This window comes from Somniosus microcephalus, chromosome 25 (assembly GCF_052327205.1).
Source record: "Somniosus microcephalus isolate GS21.2 chromosome 25, FLI_Smic_1.0, whole genome shotgun sequence".
Classification (NCBI taxonomy): Eukaryota; Metazoa; Chordata; class Chondrichthyes; order Squaliformes; family Somniosidae; genus Somniosus; species Somniosus microcephalus.
In genome coordinates, this window is record NC_141011.1 from 31,859,393 (window position 1) to 31,879,061 (window position 19,669).

The following is a 19,669-nucleotide window of genomic DNA, read 5'->3' on the forward strand; positions in this document are numbered from 1 at the left end:
CAAACCTGAGGATTGGGAGCAGTTTAGGATTCAGCAAAGGAGGACAAAGGGATTAATTAAGAGGGGGAAAATAGAATATGAGAGTAAGCTTGCAGGGAACATAAAAACTGACTGTAAAAGCTTCTATAAGATATGTGAAGAGAAAAAGATTGGTGAAGTCAAGCGTAGGTCCCTTGCAGTCAGAATCAGGGGAATTTATAATGGGGAACAAAGAAATGGCAGACCAATTAAATACATACTTTGGTTCTGTCTTCACAAAGGAAGACACAAATAACCTTCTAGAGATGTCGGGGAACATAGGGTCTAATGAGAGGGAGGAATTGAATGAAATCATTATTTGTACGGAAATGGTGTTAGGGAAATTGACGGCATTGAAGGCCGATAAATCCCCAGGGCCTGTTAATCTACATCCTAGGGTAATTAAGGAAGTGGCCCTAGAAATAGTAGATGCATTGCTGGTCATCTTCCAAAATTCTATAGACTCTGGAACAGTTCCCATAGATTGGGGGGTAGCTAATGTAACCCCACTATTTAAAAAAGGTGGTAGAGAGAAAACGGGGAATTATAGACCAGTAAGCCTGACATCGGTAGTGGGGAAAATGCTACAGTCCATTATAAAAGATGTACTAGCAGAGCACTTGAAAAACAGTGACAGGATCGGACAAAGTCAACACGGATTTACAAAAGGTAAATCATGCTTGACTAATCTACTGGAATTTTTTGAGGATGTAACTGATAGAATAGACAAGGGAGAACCAGTGGATGTGGTGTATTTGGACTTTCAGAAGGCTTTTGATAAGGTCCCGCATAAGAGATTGGCATACTAAGTTAAAGTACATGCGATTGGGGGTAAGGTACTGACTTGGATAGAGAACTGGTTGGCAGACAGGAAGCAAAGAGTTGGAATAAACGGGTCTTTTTCTGAGTGGCAGGCAGTGACTAGTGGGGTACTGCAGGGATCGGTGCTAGGACCCCAGCTATTCACAATATATATTAATGATCTAGACGAGGGAACTAGATGTAATATCTCCAAGTTTGCAGATGACAAAAAGCTGGGTGGGCATGTGTGCTGTGAGGAGGATGCCGAGAAACTCCAGTATGATTTGGACAGGTTGGGTGATTGGGCAGATGTATGGCAGATGCAGTATAATGTGGATAAATGCGAGGTTATCCACTTTGGTGGCAAACACAGGAAGGCAGATTATTATCTGAACGGCAATAGATTGGGAAAAGGGGAAGTGCAACGAGACCTGTGTGTCCTTGTGAGCCAGTCACTGAAGGTAAGCATGCAGGTGCAGCAAGCGATTAAGAAGGCAAATGGTATGTTGGCCTTCATAGCGAGAGGATTCGAGTACAGGAACAAGGATGTCTTACTGCAGTTGTACAGGGCCTTGGTGAGACCACACCTTGAGTATTGTGTTGAGTTTTGGTCGCCTGATCTGAGGAAGGATGTTCTTGCCATGGAGGGAGTGCAGCAAAGATTCACCAGACTGATACCTGGGATGGCAGGAATGACGTATGAGGAGAGATTGGGTCGATTAGGCTTATACTTGCTGGAGTTTAGAAGAATGAGAGGGGATCTCATTGAAACTTATAAAATTCTAACAGGACTAGACAGACTAGATGCAGGAAGGCTGTTCCCGATGGCGGGGGATTCCAGAACCAGGGGTTACAGTCTAAGGATAAGGGGTAAGCCATTTAGGACTGAGATGAGGAATTTCTTCACCCAGAGAGTGGTGAACCTGTGGAATTCTCTTACCATAGAAGGCAGTTGAGGCCAACTTATTAAATATATTCAGGAAGGAGTTAGATATATTTCTTAAGGCTAAAGGGATCAAGGGATATGGGGAGAAGGCAGGGACAGGGTACTGAGTTTGGATAATCAGCCATGATCTCATTGAATGGCGGAGCAGGCTCGACGGGCCGAATGGCCTACTCCTGCTCCTATCTTCTATGTTTCTATGTTTCTATGTAACATGGTATAGAGTTACAAAAGCAAAATATTGCGGATGCTGCAAATCTGAAATAAAAACAGAAAATCTTGGAAATACTCAGCAGGTCAGGCAGCATCTGTGGAGAAAGAAACGGAGCTAACGTTACAGGTCGACGACCCTTCGTCAGAACTGGAAACAGATTTTAAGCAAGTGCAGTGAAAGGGGGGAGGGGAGGAAAGAACAAAAGGGAAGGTCTGTGATAGGGTGGAAGGCAAGAGAGATTAAATGACAAAAGATATGATGGTGCAAGGCAAAAGGAGATGGTAATGGAACAAGTAAAGAAACAAAAGATGGGTCTAGAAGAGGGGGAAAATGGATATAGCAGAATCATCAATAGGTGCCATCTGAAAAAATAGCGGTAGAGGTTATGGTCTGAAATTGTTGAACTCGATGTTGAGTCCAGACGGCTGTAAAGTGCCTAATCGAAAGATGAGGTGCTGTTCCTCGAGCTTACGTTGAGCTTCATTGGAACAGTGTAAGAGGCCGAGGACAGAGAGGTCAGAGTGGGAGTGGAGTGGAGAATTAAAGTGATAGGTGATCGGAAGCTCAGGGTAATGCTTGCAGACTGAACGGAGGTGTTCCACAAAGCGGTCACCCAATCTGCATTTGGTCTCCCAATGTAGAGGAGACCGCATCGTGAGCAGTGAATACAGTGTACTAGATTGCAAGAAGTACAAGTAAATTAGTGTTTCACCTGGAAGGGGTGTTTGGGGCCCTATATGATACAGAGTTATCAGGGTATCTGAAAAGAAAAGGGAGAATGTTTAGAATTATGACAATTTCATAGTTCATAGAGGATCAAATAGTTGGAGGAGGGGGAAAGGAAAACTGCTATTCTTTGTCATTTCCATTTGGGAATTTTTATATTTATTGTGCTGTTTGCCATCTCTCTAATCTCCAGTTCTGTAATCATTTTTAAACTCTGATAGGACATTTGATTCCCAATAGAATGTTTGTTAAGTGTGATGGAAAACTCTCCACTTGCCTGGATGAGTGCAGCTCCAACAACACTCAAGAAGCTCGACACCATCCAGTACAAAGCAGCCCGCTTGATTGGCACCCCATCCACCACCTTAAACATTCACTCCCTCCACCACCGGTGTACCGTGGCTGCAGTGTGTACCGTCTACAAGATGCACTGCAACAACTCGCCAAGGCTTCTTCGGCAGCACCTTCCAAACCCGCGACCTCTTCCACCTAGAAGGACAAGGGCAGCAGACGCATGGGAACACCACCAACTCCAAGATCCCCTCCAAGTCACACACCATCCTGACTTGGAAGTATATCGCCGATCCTTCATCATCGCTGGGTCAAAATTCTGGAACTCCCTCCTTAACGGCACTGTGGGGGTACCTTCACCACACGGACTGCAGCGGTTCAAGAAGGTGGCTCACCACCACCTTCTCAAGGGCAATTAGGGATGGGCAATAAATGCTGGTCTTGCCAGCGATGCCCACATCCCATAAAACGAATAAAAAATAAATGTAAAAGTGCTTAAGTTCTGTTTCACAAGACTAACAAGATCTTCATGTCAGAGTTAGGGGAGGATAGTCGTCTATAGAAACATCTTTACAGAGCTACAATTAGATTAAGAAGCACAATAATAATTGATTGTCAGCTCCCCTGATGGCCTACTGGATAAATACAATTCCCAGTGTGGCATTAAGATAAATAGACCAGACCAGGAAGACCCCAGGTTTGATCCCTAGTCTGGGATGAAGTGACTGATTTCAATCAGAATAAATGTAGGGATCTTAGGCAGGCAGTGACTAGTGGGGTATCGCAAGGATCGGTCCTAGGACCCCAGTTATTCACAATATATATTAATGATCTAGACGAGGGAACTAGATATAATGTCTCCAGGTTTGCAGACGACACAAAGCTGGGTGGGTGTGTGTGTTGTGAGGAGGATGCCGAGAAACTCCAGTATGATTTGGACAGGTTGGGTGATTGGGCAGATGCATGGCAGATGCAGTATAATGTGGATAAATGTGAGGTTATCCACTTTGGTGGCAAAAACAGGAAGGCAGATTATTATCTGAACGGCAATAGATTGGGAGAAGGGGAAGTGCAACGAGACCTGGGTGTCCTTGTGCACCAGTCGCTGAAGGTAAGCATGCAGGTGCAGCAGGCGGTTAAGAAGGCAAATGGTATGTTGGCCTTCATAGCGAGAGGGTTCGAGTACAGGAACAAGGATGTCTTGCTACAGTTGTACAGGGCCTTGGTGAGACCACATCTTGAGTATTGTGTGCAGTTTTGGTCGCCTTATCTGAGGAAGGATGTTCTTGCCATGGAGGGAGTGCAGCGAAGATTCACCAGACTGATACTTGGGATGGCAGGAATGACGTATGAGGAGAGATTGGGTCGATTGGGCTTATACTCGCTGGAGTTTAGAAGAATGAGAGGGGATCTCATTGAAACTTATAAAATTCTAACAGGACTAGACAGACTAGATGCAGGAAGGATGTTCCCGATGGCGGGGGAGTCCAGAACCAGGGGTCACAGTCTAAGGATAAGGGGTAAGCCATTTAGGACAGAGATGAGGAGGAATTTCTTCACCCAGAGAGTGGTGAACCTGTGGAATTCTCTACCACAGAAGGCTGTTGAGGCCAATTCATTAAATATATTCAAGAAGGAGTTAGATATATTTCTTAAGACTAAAGGGATCAGGGGATATGGGGAGAAGGCAGGGACAGGGTACTGAATTTGGATGATCAGCCATGATCTCATTGAATGGTGGAGCAGGCTCGAGGGGCCGAATGGCCTACTCCTGCTCCTATCTTCTATGTTTCTATCCCGAGTCTGGGATGAAGTAACTGATTTCAATCAGAATAAATGTAGGGATCTTACAACTGGTCTCAGGGTCCTTAGGCTAAGGGAAGGAAAAAGTCATCCAGGGCATATACCTGTTATCCCAGGGCCACTGCTAGAAAGTGCCCATGCACAAACAAACAAATAAACTTGCATTTATATAGTGCCTTTCAAGACCTTGACATCCCAAAGTACTTCACAGCCAATTAATTACTTTTGACGTATAGCAACTGTTGCTGTGTTGGCAAACGCAACAGCCAATATGCACACAGCAAGCTCCCATAAACAACAGTGAGATAAATGACTAGATAATGTTTCACTGATGTCGGTTGAGTGTTCAATGCTGACCAGAACTCTGCTTAGAGTAGTGTCCTTGGATCTTTTACATCCATATGAGCAAACAGAAGGGGCCTCGTGGTGTCAGCTTGGCTCAATTGGCAGCATTCCTGTCTCTGAGTCAGAAGGCCATAGGTTCAGCTCCACGACAGGACTCGAGCACATAATCTAGACTGTCACATCGGTGCAGTACTGAAGGAGCGACAGAAGTGGCATCTTTCAGATGAGACATTAAACCGAGGCCCCTTCATATAGATGTCATGTGAGGAGGCATCACAGCCGAGCTCCATATGGTTTTCACCTCAAGTGCACCATGCACAATGGATAGTGATTAGGAACGTCGGCTAACTTTCCCAGCCCTACTCCAGGAGTGCGGAGGCCAATTGTCGTGCCTCCACTGCCCACTTGGATAGGATCAGCTAACTCAGCCCAGGCTGGGAATCAAACCCAACACCTTCTGGTTTGCGCAGCTGAGATACGCACAGGCTTTACAAACTAAGCCATTGGGGTACTTTGCACATTTGAGTGTCACCTAATAAAAGTAGAATGAACAATACTATTCTCATACATCTCTCAATTTGCATGCGTTTCTAACTTCAACCCATTTTATTTCATACATTTTTAATAATTTGTTCTCAGGATGTGGGCAATGCTGGCAAGGTCACATTTATTGCTCATCACTAGTTGCCCGGAGAAGGTGGTGGTGAGCCTTCTCCTTGAACCACTGTAGTCCATGTGGTGATGGTTCTCCCACCATAGTGTTAGGGAGGGAGTTGCAGGTTTATGGCGATATATGTCCAAGTCAGGTTGGCGTGAGTGAGTTGGAGGGAAACTTGGAAATTATGGTTTTCCCACAACTGTAGCATTTTATTTATTCGCTCTCCTCCAATTTTCTTCCTTTTCCCAAGGCCCCATCTTGTACTGTTGTACAGTTCCAGTGAAGCTGGTAGCGCTCTACAACCTTGTAGTCCATTTTTAAATGTCAGAATGGGCAGTTTCATTTGTCGAGTCAGTCTTCAGGGCATCGCAGCTGGGCCTGACCCTATCTGCAGATGGCCGCCCTATATGCACACTTCCGGATAAGAATAAGTGAATATCAGAGGGTGGAACACTTTATTTTTATTACTCTCCCTAGTACTGAGTGTCACTTCAGTTAAGAGCAACAGACCCAGCCCAGATTATGAATTGAACCTGGGTCGGCCTCAGCTGTGTAGCTCACTGAGCCATCAGAAGAGTGGGATCACTAATCCTATGTGTCCACTCCAGAGTCAATGCAGTTTAATTTCACCTTCCAGCCAAATCGACCTGTTATGTGTGGAACTGGCTTTGAATAAAGCTGAACAAATCTGCTCTTTTCACAAGATCATTATCTCTGTCTTTATCTTTAAATTACTGTTATAGCACAGAAGGTTCTAAGTTGGATGTTTTATCTATATTAAAAGGCACTATATGAAAGAAAGTTATTGTTGATTCTCTATTTCATCCAGGAACTTACTAAATAAATTGCACCATCTACTGGTTACATGTGCAATTACATGATATAGTTTTAAACATTACACATTTTGCATTATAATGAATATAGAAACTATCAGCCCTCAGCAAGTGAGGCAGGTACGGGGATCCAGGAGGTAGAGCTGGAGGAGCCGCAGCCCTTGCTCTTGACCAACAGGTTCAAGGTTCTTACTCCCTGTGGGGACAGGAGCAGGGACTGCAGGGAGGATGAGCAACCTGGCCACAGCACCGTGGAACGGGGGGCCATTCAAGAGGGGGGAGTAAATAGAAATGTTGTAGTGGTAGGGGATAGTATTAGGGGGATAGATAGAGTTCTCTGCAGCCGAGAGCGAGAGTCCCGAAGGCTGTGTTGCCTACCCCGTGCCAGGGTTAAGGACATCTCCTCTGGGCTGGAAAGAAACTTGCAGTGGGAGGGGGTGGATCCAGTTGTCATGGTCCATGTTGGTACAAACTACGTAGATAGGACTAGGAAGCCAGTTCTGTTAAAGGAGTATGAGCAGCTAGGGGTCAAATTAAAAAACAGAACTTCAAGGGTAATAATCTCTGGATTATTACCTGAGCCACGAGCGAATTTGGCTAGGACAAATAAAATGAGAGAGTTAAATGCGTGGCTCAAAGGCTGGTGTGGGAGAAATGGGTTTTGCTTCCTGGGACACTGGCACCAGTACTGGGGCAGGAGGGAGCTGTTCCGTTGGGACGGGCTTCACTTGGCCAGTGCTGGGACTAGAGTCCTGGTGGATCATAGAACAAGGGCTGTAGAGAGGGCTTTAAACTAACTAGGGGGGGGGGGGGGGGGGAGGAGGAGAGGAGGTTCCTAGAGAGCAAACAATAAAAATAACAGAAGGTCATAGACTTAGGTAGCATTGGGGAAATTAAAAACCAGAGCATGTCAGGAAGGGGCAGAAGGTATGGAGTAAAAGGTAAAGTAATAAAAAGGGCAAAAGCAGGAACTAAGTGTCACAAAACGTATTTGAAAGTTCTCTATCCGAATGCACATAGCATTCGTAACAAAATAGACGAGTTAATGGCACAAATAACTACATATGGGTATGATCTTGTGGCCATTACAGAAACATGGCTGCAGGGTGACAATGCCTGGGAATTAAACATACCAGGTTATTTAACGATCAGGAAGGACAGGCAGGAAGGAAGGGGAGGTGGGGTGGCTATGTTAATAAAGGAAGGAATCACTAATACAGGGAAATGATATTGGGTCAAAAGATCAGGATAATGAAACAGTTTGGGTGGAGGTAAGGAATAATAAGGGGAAAAAAAAACTAGTGGGCGTAGTCTATAGGCCTCCGAACAGTGGCAACTCTGTTGGGCAGAGTATCAATCAGGAAATAGTTGAGGCTTGTAATAAGGGAGCATCTATAATTATGGGGGATTTTAACTATCATATTAATTGGACAAATCAAATTGGGCAGGGCTGCCTTGAGGATGAGTTCATTGAGTGTATTAGGGATGGGTTTCTTGCGCAGTATGTAACTGAACCGACCAGGGGGCAAGCAACCTTAGATCTGGTCCTGTGTAACGAGACAGGATTAATAAAAAATGTCCTAGTAAAGGATCCCCTTGGAATGAGTGACCATAACATGGTTGAATTCCATATTCAATTAGAGGGTGAGAAGGTTGGATCTCAAACAAGCATGCTAAGCTTGAATAAAGGAGACTATGAAGGTATGAGAGTGGAATTGAGTAGAGTGGATTGGGAAAATAGATTAAAGGGTAAGACGATACATGATCAGTGGTGTACATTTAAGGAGTTATTTTACAACTTCCAAAAAATATGTATTCCAGAGAAGAAAAGGGTGTAAAAGAAAAGACAGCCATCCGTGGCTAAGTAAAGAAATTAAGGATAGTATTCGACTAAAAACAAGGGCATATAAGGTAGCCAAATCTAGTGGGAGGATAGAGGATTGGGAAAACTTTGAGATAGCAAAAAAAAAAAAGATTAAGGGAAGATAGATTATGAAAGTAAATTAGCAAAAAATATAAAAACAGATAGTAAGAGTTTTTATAGTTATATAAAAAGCAAAAAGGGTGGCTAAAGTAAATGTCGGTCCCTTAGAGGATGAGACCGGGAAATTAATGGTGGGAAATATGGAGATAGCAAAAACACTGAATAAATATTTTGTATCAGTCTTTACAGTAGAAGACACTAAGAATATCCCAACACTGGACAAACAGGGGGCTAGGGGGGGGGGGGGGGGGGGGGGTGGAGCTCAACACGATCAAAATCACTAAGGAAGTGGTACTCAGTAAAATAATGGGACTCAAGGCGCATAAATCACCTGGGCCTGATGGCTTACATCCTAGGGTCTTGAGGGAAGTGGCGGTAGGGATTGTGGATGCATTGGTAATAATTTTCCAAAACTCCCTGGACTCAGCAAAGGTCCCGGCAGACTGGAAAACTGCTAATGTAACGCCCTTATTTAAAAAAAGGGCAGTAGACAGAAGGCTGGAAACTATAGACCGGTTAGCCTAACATCTGTGGTAGGTAAAATATTGGAGTCCATTATTAAGGAGACAGTAACAGGACTTTGGATAATCATAAAACCATGCTGACTTTGTCCTATTAAATTATGAAGGGGAAGTCATGTTTGACAAATTTGCTGGAGTTCTTTGAGGAAGTAACATATAGGTGGATAAAGGGGAACCAGTGGACGTAGTGTATTTAGACTTCCAAAAGGCATTTGACAAGGTGCCACACAAAAGATTATTGCTTAAGATAAAAAAAAAATCACGGGATTGGGGGTAATATTCTGGCATGGATAGAGGATTGGCTATCTAACAGAAGGCAGAGAGTTGGGATAAATGGTTCATTCTCAGACTGGCAATCAGTAACTAGTGGTGTTCCGCAGGGGTCAGTGCTGGGTCCCCAACTCTTTACAATCTATATTAACGATTTGGAGGAGGGGACCGAGTGTAACAGATCAAAGTTTGCAGATGATACTAAGATGGGAGGGAAAGTGGTGAGTGAGGAGGACATAAAAAACCTGCAAGGGGACATAGACAGGCTAAGTAAGTGGGCAGAGATTTGGCAGATGGAATACAATACTGGAAAGTGTGAGGTTATGCACTTTGGCAGGAAAAATCGTAGAGCAAGTTATTATCTTAATGGCAAGAAACTGGAAAGTACTGAAGTACAAAGGGATCTGGGGGTCCTGGTGCACGAAACTCAAAAGGTTAGTATGCAGGTGCAGCAAGTGATTAAGGCGGCCAATGGAATGTTGGCTTTCATTGCTAGGGGGATAGAATATAAAAATAGGGAGGTATTGCTTCAGTTGTACAAGGTATTGGTGAGACCGCACCTGGAATACTGCACACAGTTTTGGTGTCCATACTTAAGGACATACTTGCTCGAGTCAGTACAAAGAAGGTTCACTCGGTTAATCCCGGGGATGAGGGGATGGACAGATGAGGAGAGGTTGAGTAGATTGGGACTCTACTCATTGGAGTTCAGAAGAATGAGGCGATCTTATTGAAACATATAAGATTGTGAAGGGGTTGGATCGGGTGGATGCGGGGAAGATGTTCCCGATGATGGGTGAAACTAGAACTAGGGGGCATAGTCTTAGAATAAGGGGCTGCTCTTTCAAAACTGAGATGAGGAGGAACTACTTCACTGAGGGTGGTAGGTCCATGGAATATACTGCCCCAAAAAGCTGTAGAAGCTACATCATTACATAAATTTAAAACAGAAAGACAGTTTCCTAGAAGTAAAGGGAATTAAGGGTTACGGGGAGCGGGCAGGAATTTGGACAGGAGTCTAGGTTCGGATCGGACATGGCCCTGTGGATAGCGGAGCGGGCCCAGGGGCCGTGTGGCCTGATCCTGCTCCTATTTCATGTGTCTAATTCTGTTAGATTCAGGAGATGGTTCTGTGATAGTAGATTGGCGGTTAGGATCAGATCAGCCATGATCTTATTGAATGGCGGAGCAGGCTCGAGGGGCCGATTGGCCTACTCCTGCTCCTATTTCTTATGTTCTTAGAACAAAATCCTTCAACAAGTAATTCTAGACACTGCACTCCTTTAAATAGAATTACTTGTGTCTGGGGTTCTGCCAACTTTTTTCTCTTTCCCAATAACTTTATAGTGTGATGGTAGTTTGCATTGATCAGAGCCCAATATCTTTACACATCAAGAGGAAGTGATGGAGTCGCCTGTGGAGTCAATGGATGTTGTGGGTGCACTGATGGGAGGAGAGCCTGATCCTGGATGCACATATACGCCACACATAATTGCATTGTAAGGCAGGTAGAGGAGTTGCTTGGTGTACCAGGCGCTTGGCCGTCGCACCTTACAACCTCGTTCATTCAAACTGACCCGCAGCTATGCTGCTATCATGGTGTGGCGGTGTCGTCCCAGGTGTTCAGGTTAATATTACAAGGTGGTTCTGCAACTCACCCTACAGGACGTTGGAAATTCTATAAAACAGGCAGGTGAACTATATGTCCAGACCAGTGCAATTGGACCTTTATGACAGAGTAAAGATTTGGACCATTAGATGCATTTAAAAAAGTTCTGTTGGTCTGTTAAACAGCTTCCTTATTTTGCCTTCAATGCCTTTGTTCCCATTAAATCACTCACAGGGGTCAACTTTTACTGTCTTCTGGTGTTAACCGGGCAGTAACGGCCTCAAAATGGGGGCGGAAGCCTTACCACTCTGTTAACGTCAGGTGCCTAAAGCTGCTGTTTCAGGGGATAAGCCCCTTTTAATATGGAAATCAGGATCCTTTGATATAAATAGGACCCCGATTGTGATTTTTGGTCAGAGCCGGCTGGAACCAAAGAGGCCCGTCAAAAGGCAAGTGTCCTCAGGATCAGGGGCATGATTCAGGTTCGGCTGAAAGAACATATGCTTTAGTCTGTAATTCCCCAAGGAAGGAGACACCAATCTCAGTGCTAGGTGATTTGCAGTAAGCTAGTCACCCAAAACGATATTAATTATATACCGTACTAATTTACTATGAGCATATACATGATGTTTGGCGTTGGCATACTGCCGAGAAATTCATTTTGCTCAGCTCTTTCCCCCTCCCAAAGATTGATGGGCCTAAACAGTTACAACAGACAAGACCAGAATGATATACACCACAATTTAATGCTTTTATGCAGTGAACATAATTACTCCAAAATTACAAAGATATCAAATTTTATATAAATTAAACAATCTCAGGTCACAGATCAAATGTAAAAATATTTGACATTACAAACATCCACATTCATGAGGGAGAAGTATTGTTTAAAGTCCAGGATTAGTCTGACTGCTATTAGTGTTTGAAATTTAGAGAAGTTTAGAACTGGGTTACCAATAATCGAAGCAATCCTCCACATGCAGGTCAAACCCATTCACTGTGCACGTATACGAGTCGAAAATGAAGGTCGACGAGAATTGACTTTTTTTGACTTTAGTGAACGACTAGTGCTGATACGAATAGGAAAAATCCCAGTAACAATATTGATCTCAGTGAAAAGAACCATCAAGGCTAACTTCTAGTGTTCACAGAATTAGTTAATATTTAATTGTGAAATCAATTTTTTTTTGCCTTCCCAATTTATTCTCTCCGGTCCTGAAAGCAGTGACTCTTATTGGGGTAAAATGCCATTAACATTGTTCACACATCAGCCCGGACAATAAGAATCAAGTTATTGGACCACAGGGAGCATCACAGCGAGCTGATCTTGCTTTTACCCAGATTCCGCACGTGCCATTTCCAGCAGTCTTTTTCTCTCACTAACCTGCTAATACTGGTGCGGTTAACAGAATTCACTGGCTGCAATACCTTCCAATTTATGTTCTTTCTACAAGTGTTAAAAATGACTAATCTGCCCCAATGGCCCAGTTGGTTAAGTGCACGGCCCTTGCACAGACCAGAAAGGTCAGATGTTCAATCCAGAATCAGCTGCTCTCAGTTGGGAAACTAAAATTGGCCTTAATGCCCATAGGGGGCAGGTTAGGAAAATCACTGCTGATTAGTTAACTACCGGCTCCTGCTGGAAAGTACACCCGTCTGGGTGTCTAGGATCAGCTCGGATGTCATGTCCCCTTACCGACAGAAACTGCCCAGGTTCGTGTGAAGATTGACTACTTAAAGCAATATAGTGGAAAACAGCTAGTGCTTGTGGAACTGTACCCAGAAAGAGGGGAGAGGGGGAAGCAAATGGCTTATCTCTCCATACAGAACAATGAAAGCTTTCCAGGTGTTCTTAAAGTAAACGTACAGTCCCTTTTCATTTCCCATCTTGCAAAACAAATTACATGGTTAAAAAGTACACAGTCTATGAACTAAATATAGTGCAAAAGGTTATGTAAACTACACTTTTAGTTCCAGAAGGACTTCAAATTTCTCTGAATTTAATCTACTCTTGCAAAAGCAACACAGGGGACAGGTCTCACACAATGGTTCAGATCTTTTTACAGTACTACATTAGTAATCTTATGGCTTTGTTGTTTGTTCCACGCAACAGCTTTCACAAGTTATTTCAAACGCATAGACAGAGATTAGTGAAACATACTTGAAACAGATCAGAACTAGAAAAGGACAGTAGATCTTAAATTTAAAAAACACAGAAAATGCTGGAAATCCACAGTAGGTCAGTCAGCATCTGTAAAGAGAATGTTTTGGACATGTACCCTTCATCAGAACTTGATCTTAGTTGGACAGGCCACCTACATTTACTCGGAGCCAAGAGCAACTGAATTTAAAGATTATAATTTGAAACTGGAAGGGAAGCTTTTTGAACTTTAGTTTACAGAATATAACAAACCTAAAAAAAAAAAAAAAAAAAAAAAAAAGTGTCCAGGAGGCGACTCACTGCTCAATCTTCACATAATTGTATTGCTCAGCCAGGAAGCTGTGTGGAGTTTGCACATTCTCCCCGTGTTTGCGTGGGTTTTCTCCGGGTGCTCCGGTTTCCTCCCACAGTCCAAAGATGTGCGGGTTAGGTTGATTGGCTATGATAAATTGACCTTTAGTGTTAGGGGGGATTAAATACATGGGGATAGGGTGGGATATGTGTTGGTGCAGGAGTTACGGGGATCGGGTGGGATATGTGACGGTGCAGGCTCGATAGGCCGAAATGGCCTCTATCTGCACTGCGGGGTTTCTGTGATCACTGGGCTGGGAGGAGCCCAGGTTCAATCTCGGGCGTGTGCTGAGCTACCTGCTTTCAGCAGAGGTGCTTACAATTGGCCTCGCTGCCCTTGGGCAAGAGAGATAGGAACAAAAAAGTCAGCCACAGTTCTCGTTCCTGATCACTGTCCAGTCACCCCCCTGCTAGAAAATGCACAAAATGTTCAAGTCACTGAGGTCTGATCAGGTTGTCTTGTGATGCATCCCAGTGAAATAGACTCACTGCCCACATTGACAGAAGAATGGACAGTTGGACAAGGTACAGGCTGCAGACACCCTTGGAACCATGTTAGCTTCTCATTGAACAGTAGTGATCCTCACTTGCACATCAATCAGAAGATTATTACATGTGCTCTTGGTCAGTAACAGATGGAATAAAAGCTTGCTCGTGTATTGGAGCTTGAGGTATTGTAAATGGAATGCTGTTGGGGAGTTTCTTAAAAGGATCATTTTCATCCTGGTAAGACAATCTCTAGACTGTTTTACTCAATTTATAGACAGATATGTACCATCAGGTCTGTGTTAAAAATGTGAATCTTCCCTGAAAAAGCTACGGTAGTTTGTGCTGAAGCAGATATTGCACCCGTTATAACAGAAAATGCTGGAAAAACTCAGGCCAGGCAACATCCCTGGAGAGAGAGAGAAATAGAGTCAACGTTTCAGGTTGAAGACCCTTCGTCAAGTATTGCACCTGTTGCCTGGCAAACAACTGGCAGCCAAAGTGACAATTATGAAAGAGGTTTTGAAGCAGGCCATTCTATGAGCTAAGGTCACCCCAAAAGTGCATGATGGAGATCAGGAATAATAGTTCTATGGCACAGAACACTTTCCAATTTAGACAGCAATGTCTGCAATCATTCCCAGATTAGATTTAGTATGGTTAGATGCAGAGTGACGTTTCCCCCTACTTTGCCCCAACCTTAAGAGGATCATCCCTTACTCTGCCAAATTACATTTTTCACTTTCCACACCAGTCATCCTGTACCCTTTTGGAGCAAGACTACCAAGTCAGTTTTATGCCATACCCTTTAGCAACTAGTTTGAAATTTCCCAAACTCATTTTACAAAGAATTCACAGACAGGCAGCACTTTCATCCCATCAGTCTGGGCAGGATTTGAATCCATCTCAGACATGAAAGGCCAATATTAATAAACTGTTTCACAGGGTGGAGGGAGTGCTGTTTAACTAAAGTCAACAACGCAGGTCAATTGATTTTGAAGTAATACAAATTTTCTACAAAAATGTGAAATATTTAGCAGCTGAAGATTGCATTAGAAGATACCATCATTAAAATACCCAACATTGTACTGAACAACCCATTTGCTTTTCAAAAGTGCAAAATTAAGGAAGATCAAGTAAGCCGTGTTGACTATAGAGGTCTTGGGTGATGTCATAGGCCTTTGAAATGAATGGCACAGCTTCTCCCAGGGCAGCCACAACCTTTTCTGTCGTGCCCATATTCATAATCTCAAAAAAGCTTGCTCGGCTTGGCAGCATGTAAAAGGCGAGAGTTGCAGCTTTGCGTATTATCCAGGGATGATAGTTTGCCAGGGAGTCATTATAGGCCTCGGTACACAGGACCGAAGTTTTGCTATCGTCAGAAGCTACCCGCAGCTTTTCCAGAAAGAGCTGCAGCCACCGGAGGGCACGATGGAGTCGCAGTAGTGTACGACAGCCAGAATCCCAGTGCTCATCCCGCTTCTTCAGATCCACAAGGTTGTGGTCTATTTCGTACTTCACCATTGACTGAATGGTTAGATACTCTCGGCCATTTTCACCACTTTTGTAGTTTTCCATAATTTGGATTTTGGCGACAGCATCTTTTGAAATAAAGGAAAAGGCTGTCCCGAGACTATTCATGAACCTAGAGTATCAAATGTAGATATATTTCAGTATCAACTCAAAACTCCTGATTTCAAAAGTTTAAAGTAAATCACTGACCTAACAAAGCAATTTAAAAATTTAAAAAACTGAGATGAGGAACAATAATCCTAGGGTTACCCCAAAATCTGGTCCGTTGCCAAGCAGGCCACGACATCCAGGAAAGTAGGTAAAATTTGAACTCAGTTAATGGCTGGATGTTACTGTGGAAAAATGTTTACATGAAATGTGCACACATTGAGAGAGAGTGGCAAAACTTTTAAAAGGAAATACCAATTCTGCTGTGGAATAACATTAAAGTATGCTATAACCTGGGGCATGTCAGAGCCAGTTACTCCATCACCAATTTTCTTATCCAATTCCTCTCCTGAAGATACTGATTCTATGCTGGGATACAGTTCATTGGGTGTTTGGCACTCTTCACTACCACACCCAAGTAGCTAATATTCAGCTGCGAGCCTCGATAGTTAATGTCGGTAGACTATTCACTGGTACCATCATAGCTGAGCCCAGTCCCACCCTCACAGGTGCTTCTAGCAGCTGCTCACTCGGTAGCAATCAGGAGAGGGAACCCTGCTTTCCCCTCACTAGCCAATGGGTGCCAAGTACAACTGTAATGCTTCTACCACCCCAGATCAACTACCTCAGTGAAAATCAGGGGTCAAACTCGAGATCTTCCAGCTGCACCATACAGGATGAACTCCGTTAATGGCTCAATGAGTTTAACTTGTACCTACTTTGCTGAATAAAGTGACCTGCTTGACAGTGGACCAGATTTTGTGGCAACCCTAGGATTATTGCTTTCTAGCAGAGTTTTCACACAAAATATTTAAGTGTTTAAACTAATAGATTTATAAAATGCAGTATCCCCACTATCATATACATAAGCAGTCATCATGCCCTGTTTGCACACCGGGCTAAACAAATTACTAATGAAGGGGATTTGTTTTGAGAAACTTTACATTTGCAAAATTAAAAACTCCAAGTTGTTAGTTATAAATGTGCCACTTGCTTGGGTAGATTTCTGACTGTACTATTACTGTGCAAACATGGGACATTTAACCAATATCCATTGAGTTACAATATTAGTGAGATGCACTCCTGCACTAGAAGACTATCAGGTGTGTTAGTTAACCACAACTCTAAACTCACTGAAAACTAAAAATTGAACTGCAAGTATTAGGTTGATTAATAGAATTAAATAGAAACATTTTTGTGAATGCTAGGAATCAGAAATAAAAACAAATAGATGCAGGAGTACAAAATGGGTTAATGCTTTGGGTAGGGTATGGTTCTGCCAATACGTCCACTCCAAAATCTTAAGCTGCCTTTTCCGATGCAAAAGGCCCTCTATAATTTGATATATTTCCAATTTTTTTTGTTTCTGTTAGTAGGTTGGGAGATAAGGATTTCACATATTTGTTTTATAATGAAAAAAACCTATTATTCATGAAGAGACTATCTTCGTACAAGTGTGTTTGGCAAATAAACAGAATTTACAATAACTAAGCCATCTCCATATAACATTATCACTGTGAGAAATCACACACATCTTCTCACCTTCCCCAGCTTGCTAACAGTTAACAGTCCACTACAAAAAGTCAGTTTTGTACTTTGCCCTCACACTAAGTGAAGCTGATTATGATGATAGGATTCTTTTAAAACCACTCACTTCACCAGTCCCTTCCATCCATTTAAGTAGTGCTCTTGCAGGAGCTCCCCATTGTCGGTCAGACAGTTTCTGAATGACTCCAACACCTCACCCAAACGGAACCTCTCTGAATCAGCCATCTTCACACCGGAAACCAGCGCCGCAGAGCGGGGTATTTATTGACCAATCACACACTGCGCCCGCCCTCACAGGAAGTCCCGCCTCTTGCTCGGGCTGCCGAATCGGGCATCCTATTGGTTCATTCTCACGTCCATCATGGCGGCTCTCCGGTAACCAGGTTACGCTCTGCTGGCTGGCAGTGAGGTAGGCCTGAAGCAGGGCGTTGTGGTGGCTGCGGCTCTGGTCACTCAGTGGCTGTAAAGAGTAGGGGAGGGAGCGGGCTCTAGATCTTCATCCGGATTGCAGTCAGGCCTGTTTAAAACCCGCAGCGGGGCCTGTGTTAAATGGTGCCGGGTAAAGTGGGGAGGTGAGAGCGGACCCGGGCCTCAGCCCAGACCCGGGCCTCGGCCCACAGCCCAGACACCATCACCTTCCTAATACTGTACAAAGTTACTGTTTGTTTGTAATCCTCTCCCCGCAACAAATAGCACATGTTTATAAACAGTCGCACCAAGGTGCAAACTGATGTAAACTTTAGAAAGAGACAATAAACCGAGTTGTGTTTTTAACTGCGCTGCTTAAAATGATCTGAATGTTAACCTGAAGACTTTAGTTGTGATTTTGTATTAATACCAATGAAAGAAGGCTTCATCTGGCTTTCAGCTCTGTGCACTTTTACTATCTGTTTCTGTACTCCACCTCTGCAGAACTCATTGCAAAGCAGCGTGTATACAGTCTATTTAATTCAAATTGATAGTTTATTTTTTGAAAGCACGAAATTCTCACTTTTTAGTGGGATTTATTGTGCTCAATTCAAATCATTGGAAAATTCAATTTTTTAAGTGCAGAAAACAACTTGGAATTATTATGAGTAGATTGTATATTAATGAAGATTGAGGCAGTTGGGTTTTAAAAACAATCTGACAGCTTTGTGGGCATTTTTACTGACGCCAGCTTTTTATTTCCAGTTTTCTTTTAAATGCAGTTCAAATTCTCAAGCTGCTATAGTGGGATTTGAATCCACGTTCTCTGGATTATTTGTCCAGTAACAACCACGCTACTGTACTCATTGATCTTACAAAGATCTTTATAGGTGGAAGTGAGTGCAGGTTGAAAAGGCCATAAAAAGCAAATGGGATTCTGGGTTTTATACATGGGGACATTGAATATAAAAGTAAGGAAGTTCATTTGTACAAAACATTGTACCCATGGAAAGGTTACAGTGAAAGTTCACTAGAATGATTATCAACAAGTTTCATTTATATAGGGCCTTTAATAAATGTCCTAAGTTGCTTCACAGAGGTGTAATCAGACAAAAATACCAGGAATAAAAAGTTATAGTTATGAAGATAGGCTCAAAAATTGGGTCTTTTTTCACTGGAGCAGAGATGGTTAAGTAGTGATTCAGTAGAGGTTTTCAAAATTCGGAAAGATTTTTAAAGGGTAAACAATGAAAGATTGTCTCCACTGGTTCGTGTAAGGTAACAAGATTGAAGATTATAACTGGCAGAATGAAGGGAAAGTTAGCAGAACCTTTTTCACACACACACGTTACACAAGTAGCTATTGAGGTTGAGACGATAATCATTTGAAAAAGGAATTGAATAAGTATTTGAGAAGGACATTTGTGAAAGGATATATGAAGAGGGCAGGGGAATGTGATTAGGATAGCTCCAATTGAAGTGCCAACACCAAGAGCTGTAAATGTTAAGATTCCACCACTTGTTTAGTGCCAATTGTGGGCATTGTTTTGTGGAGAAATTGTGGATGTATATTGGTACTCTTATTGGTAAGTCTGATTATTTAGCTGTTGGAAAATTGATTCTAATGTTATCGCAGTGACTTGGAGGCACTATTCTTCCTCCACCTTTCAGTACACACTGGCACTCTTTTCACCCCGTCTCCCCAGTACACAGAGACACTCTTTGCTCCCCTCCTCTCCTTCCCTTTCCTATCTATATATGGGAGACAGCCAGCTGAGCCAAGTGATCTCTCCTGATGCATTTTGTTGCTATTGACTGCTTTTAAACTTAACAGATCTGTTTTACTGAATTTAGAATGAGTAGCTGATTTCATCACTGAGATCTCACAAGCACTCAGTGCAGGGAAAGCTGGTCGCAAATGCCTGAAATAAAAGTCACACCTTTGGGTAAGAATTCAGACGTTAAACCGATTTAAGGGATGCAATCCTCAATATGATGAGCTCACATAATGACAAGTCC

General features: G+C 43.0%; 2 protein-coding genes across 5 annotated transcripts in view; one reads left to right on the plus strand and one right to left on the minus strand.

Moving 5' to 3' along the window:
* Positions 1–11,741: 11,741 nt before the first annotated feature.
* On the minus strand, positions 11,742–17,493 carry cptp (ceramide-1-phosphate transfer protein). The gene is made up of 2 exons (XM_085967108.1): positions 17,349–17,493; positions 11,742–15,659 (listed from the first exon to the last, which is right to left on the minus strand). Exons 1-2 carry the CDS (start codon positions 17,465–17,467, stop codon positions 15,137–15,139), a joined length of 642 nt encoding a protein of 213 aa, XP_085823234.1. The 5' UTR covers positions 17,468–17,493; the 3' UTR covers positions 11,742–15,136.
* Positions 17,494–17,549: 56 nt separating this feature from the next.
* Positions 17,550–19,669, plus strand: part of ints11 (integrator complex subunit 11) — a 36,105-nt gene continuing 33,985 nt past the window's right edge. Inside the window, exons 1-2 of one of the 4 annotated variants that reach the window (XM_085967106.1) lie at positions 17,550–17,651; positions 19,505–19,596. In XM_085967106.1, the coding sequence (XP_085823232.1) occupies positions 19,569–19,596 (28 nt within the window). In that variant the 5' untranslated portion in view covers positions 17,550–17,651; positions 19,505–19,568. The other 3 variants (XM_085967105.1, XM_085967107.1, XM_085967104.1) reach the window with 3 other exon arrangements.

Excerpts from the sequence above, each read along its gene's own strand:
- cptp (XM_085967108.1), bottom strand. The coding sequence starts at position 17,467 with ATGGCTGATTCAGAGAGGTTCCGTTTGGGTGAGGTGTTGGAGTCATTC. Across the intron at positions 15,660-17,348 it reads GGATGGAAGGGACTGGTGAA|GTTCATGAATAGTCTCGGGA; the intron begins GTGAGTGGTTTT and ends TTGATACTCTAG.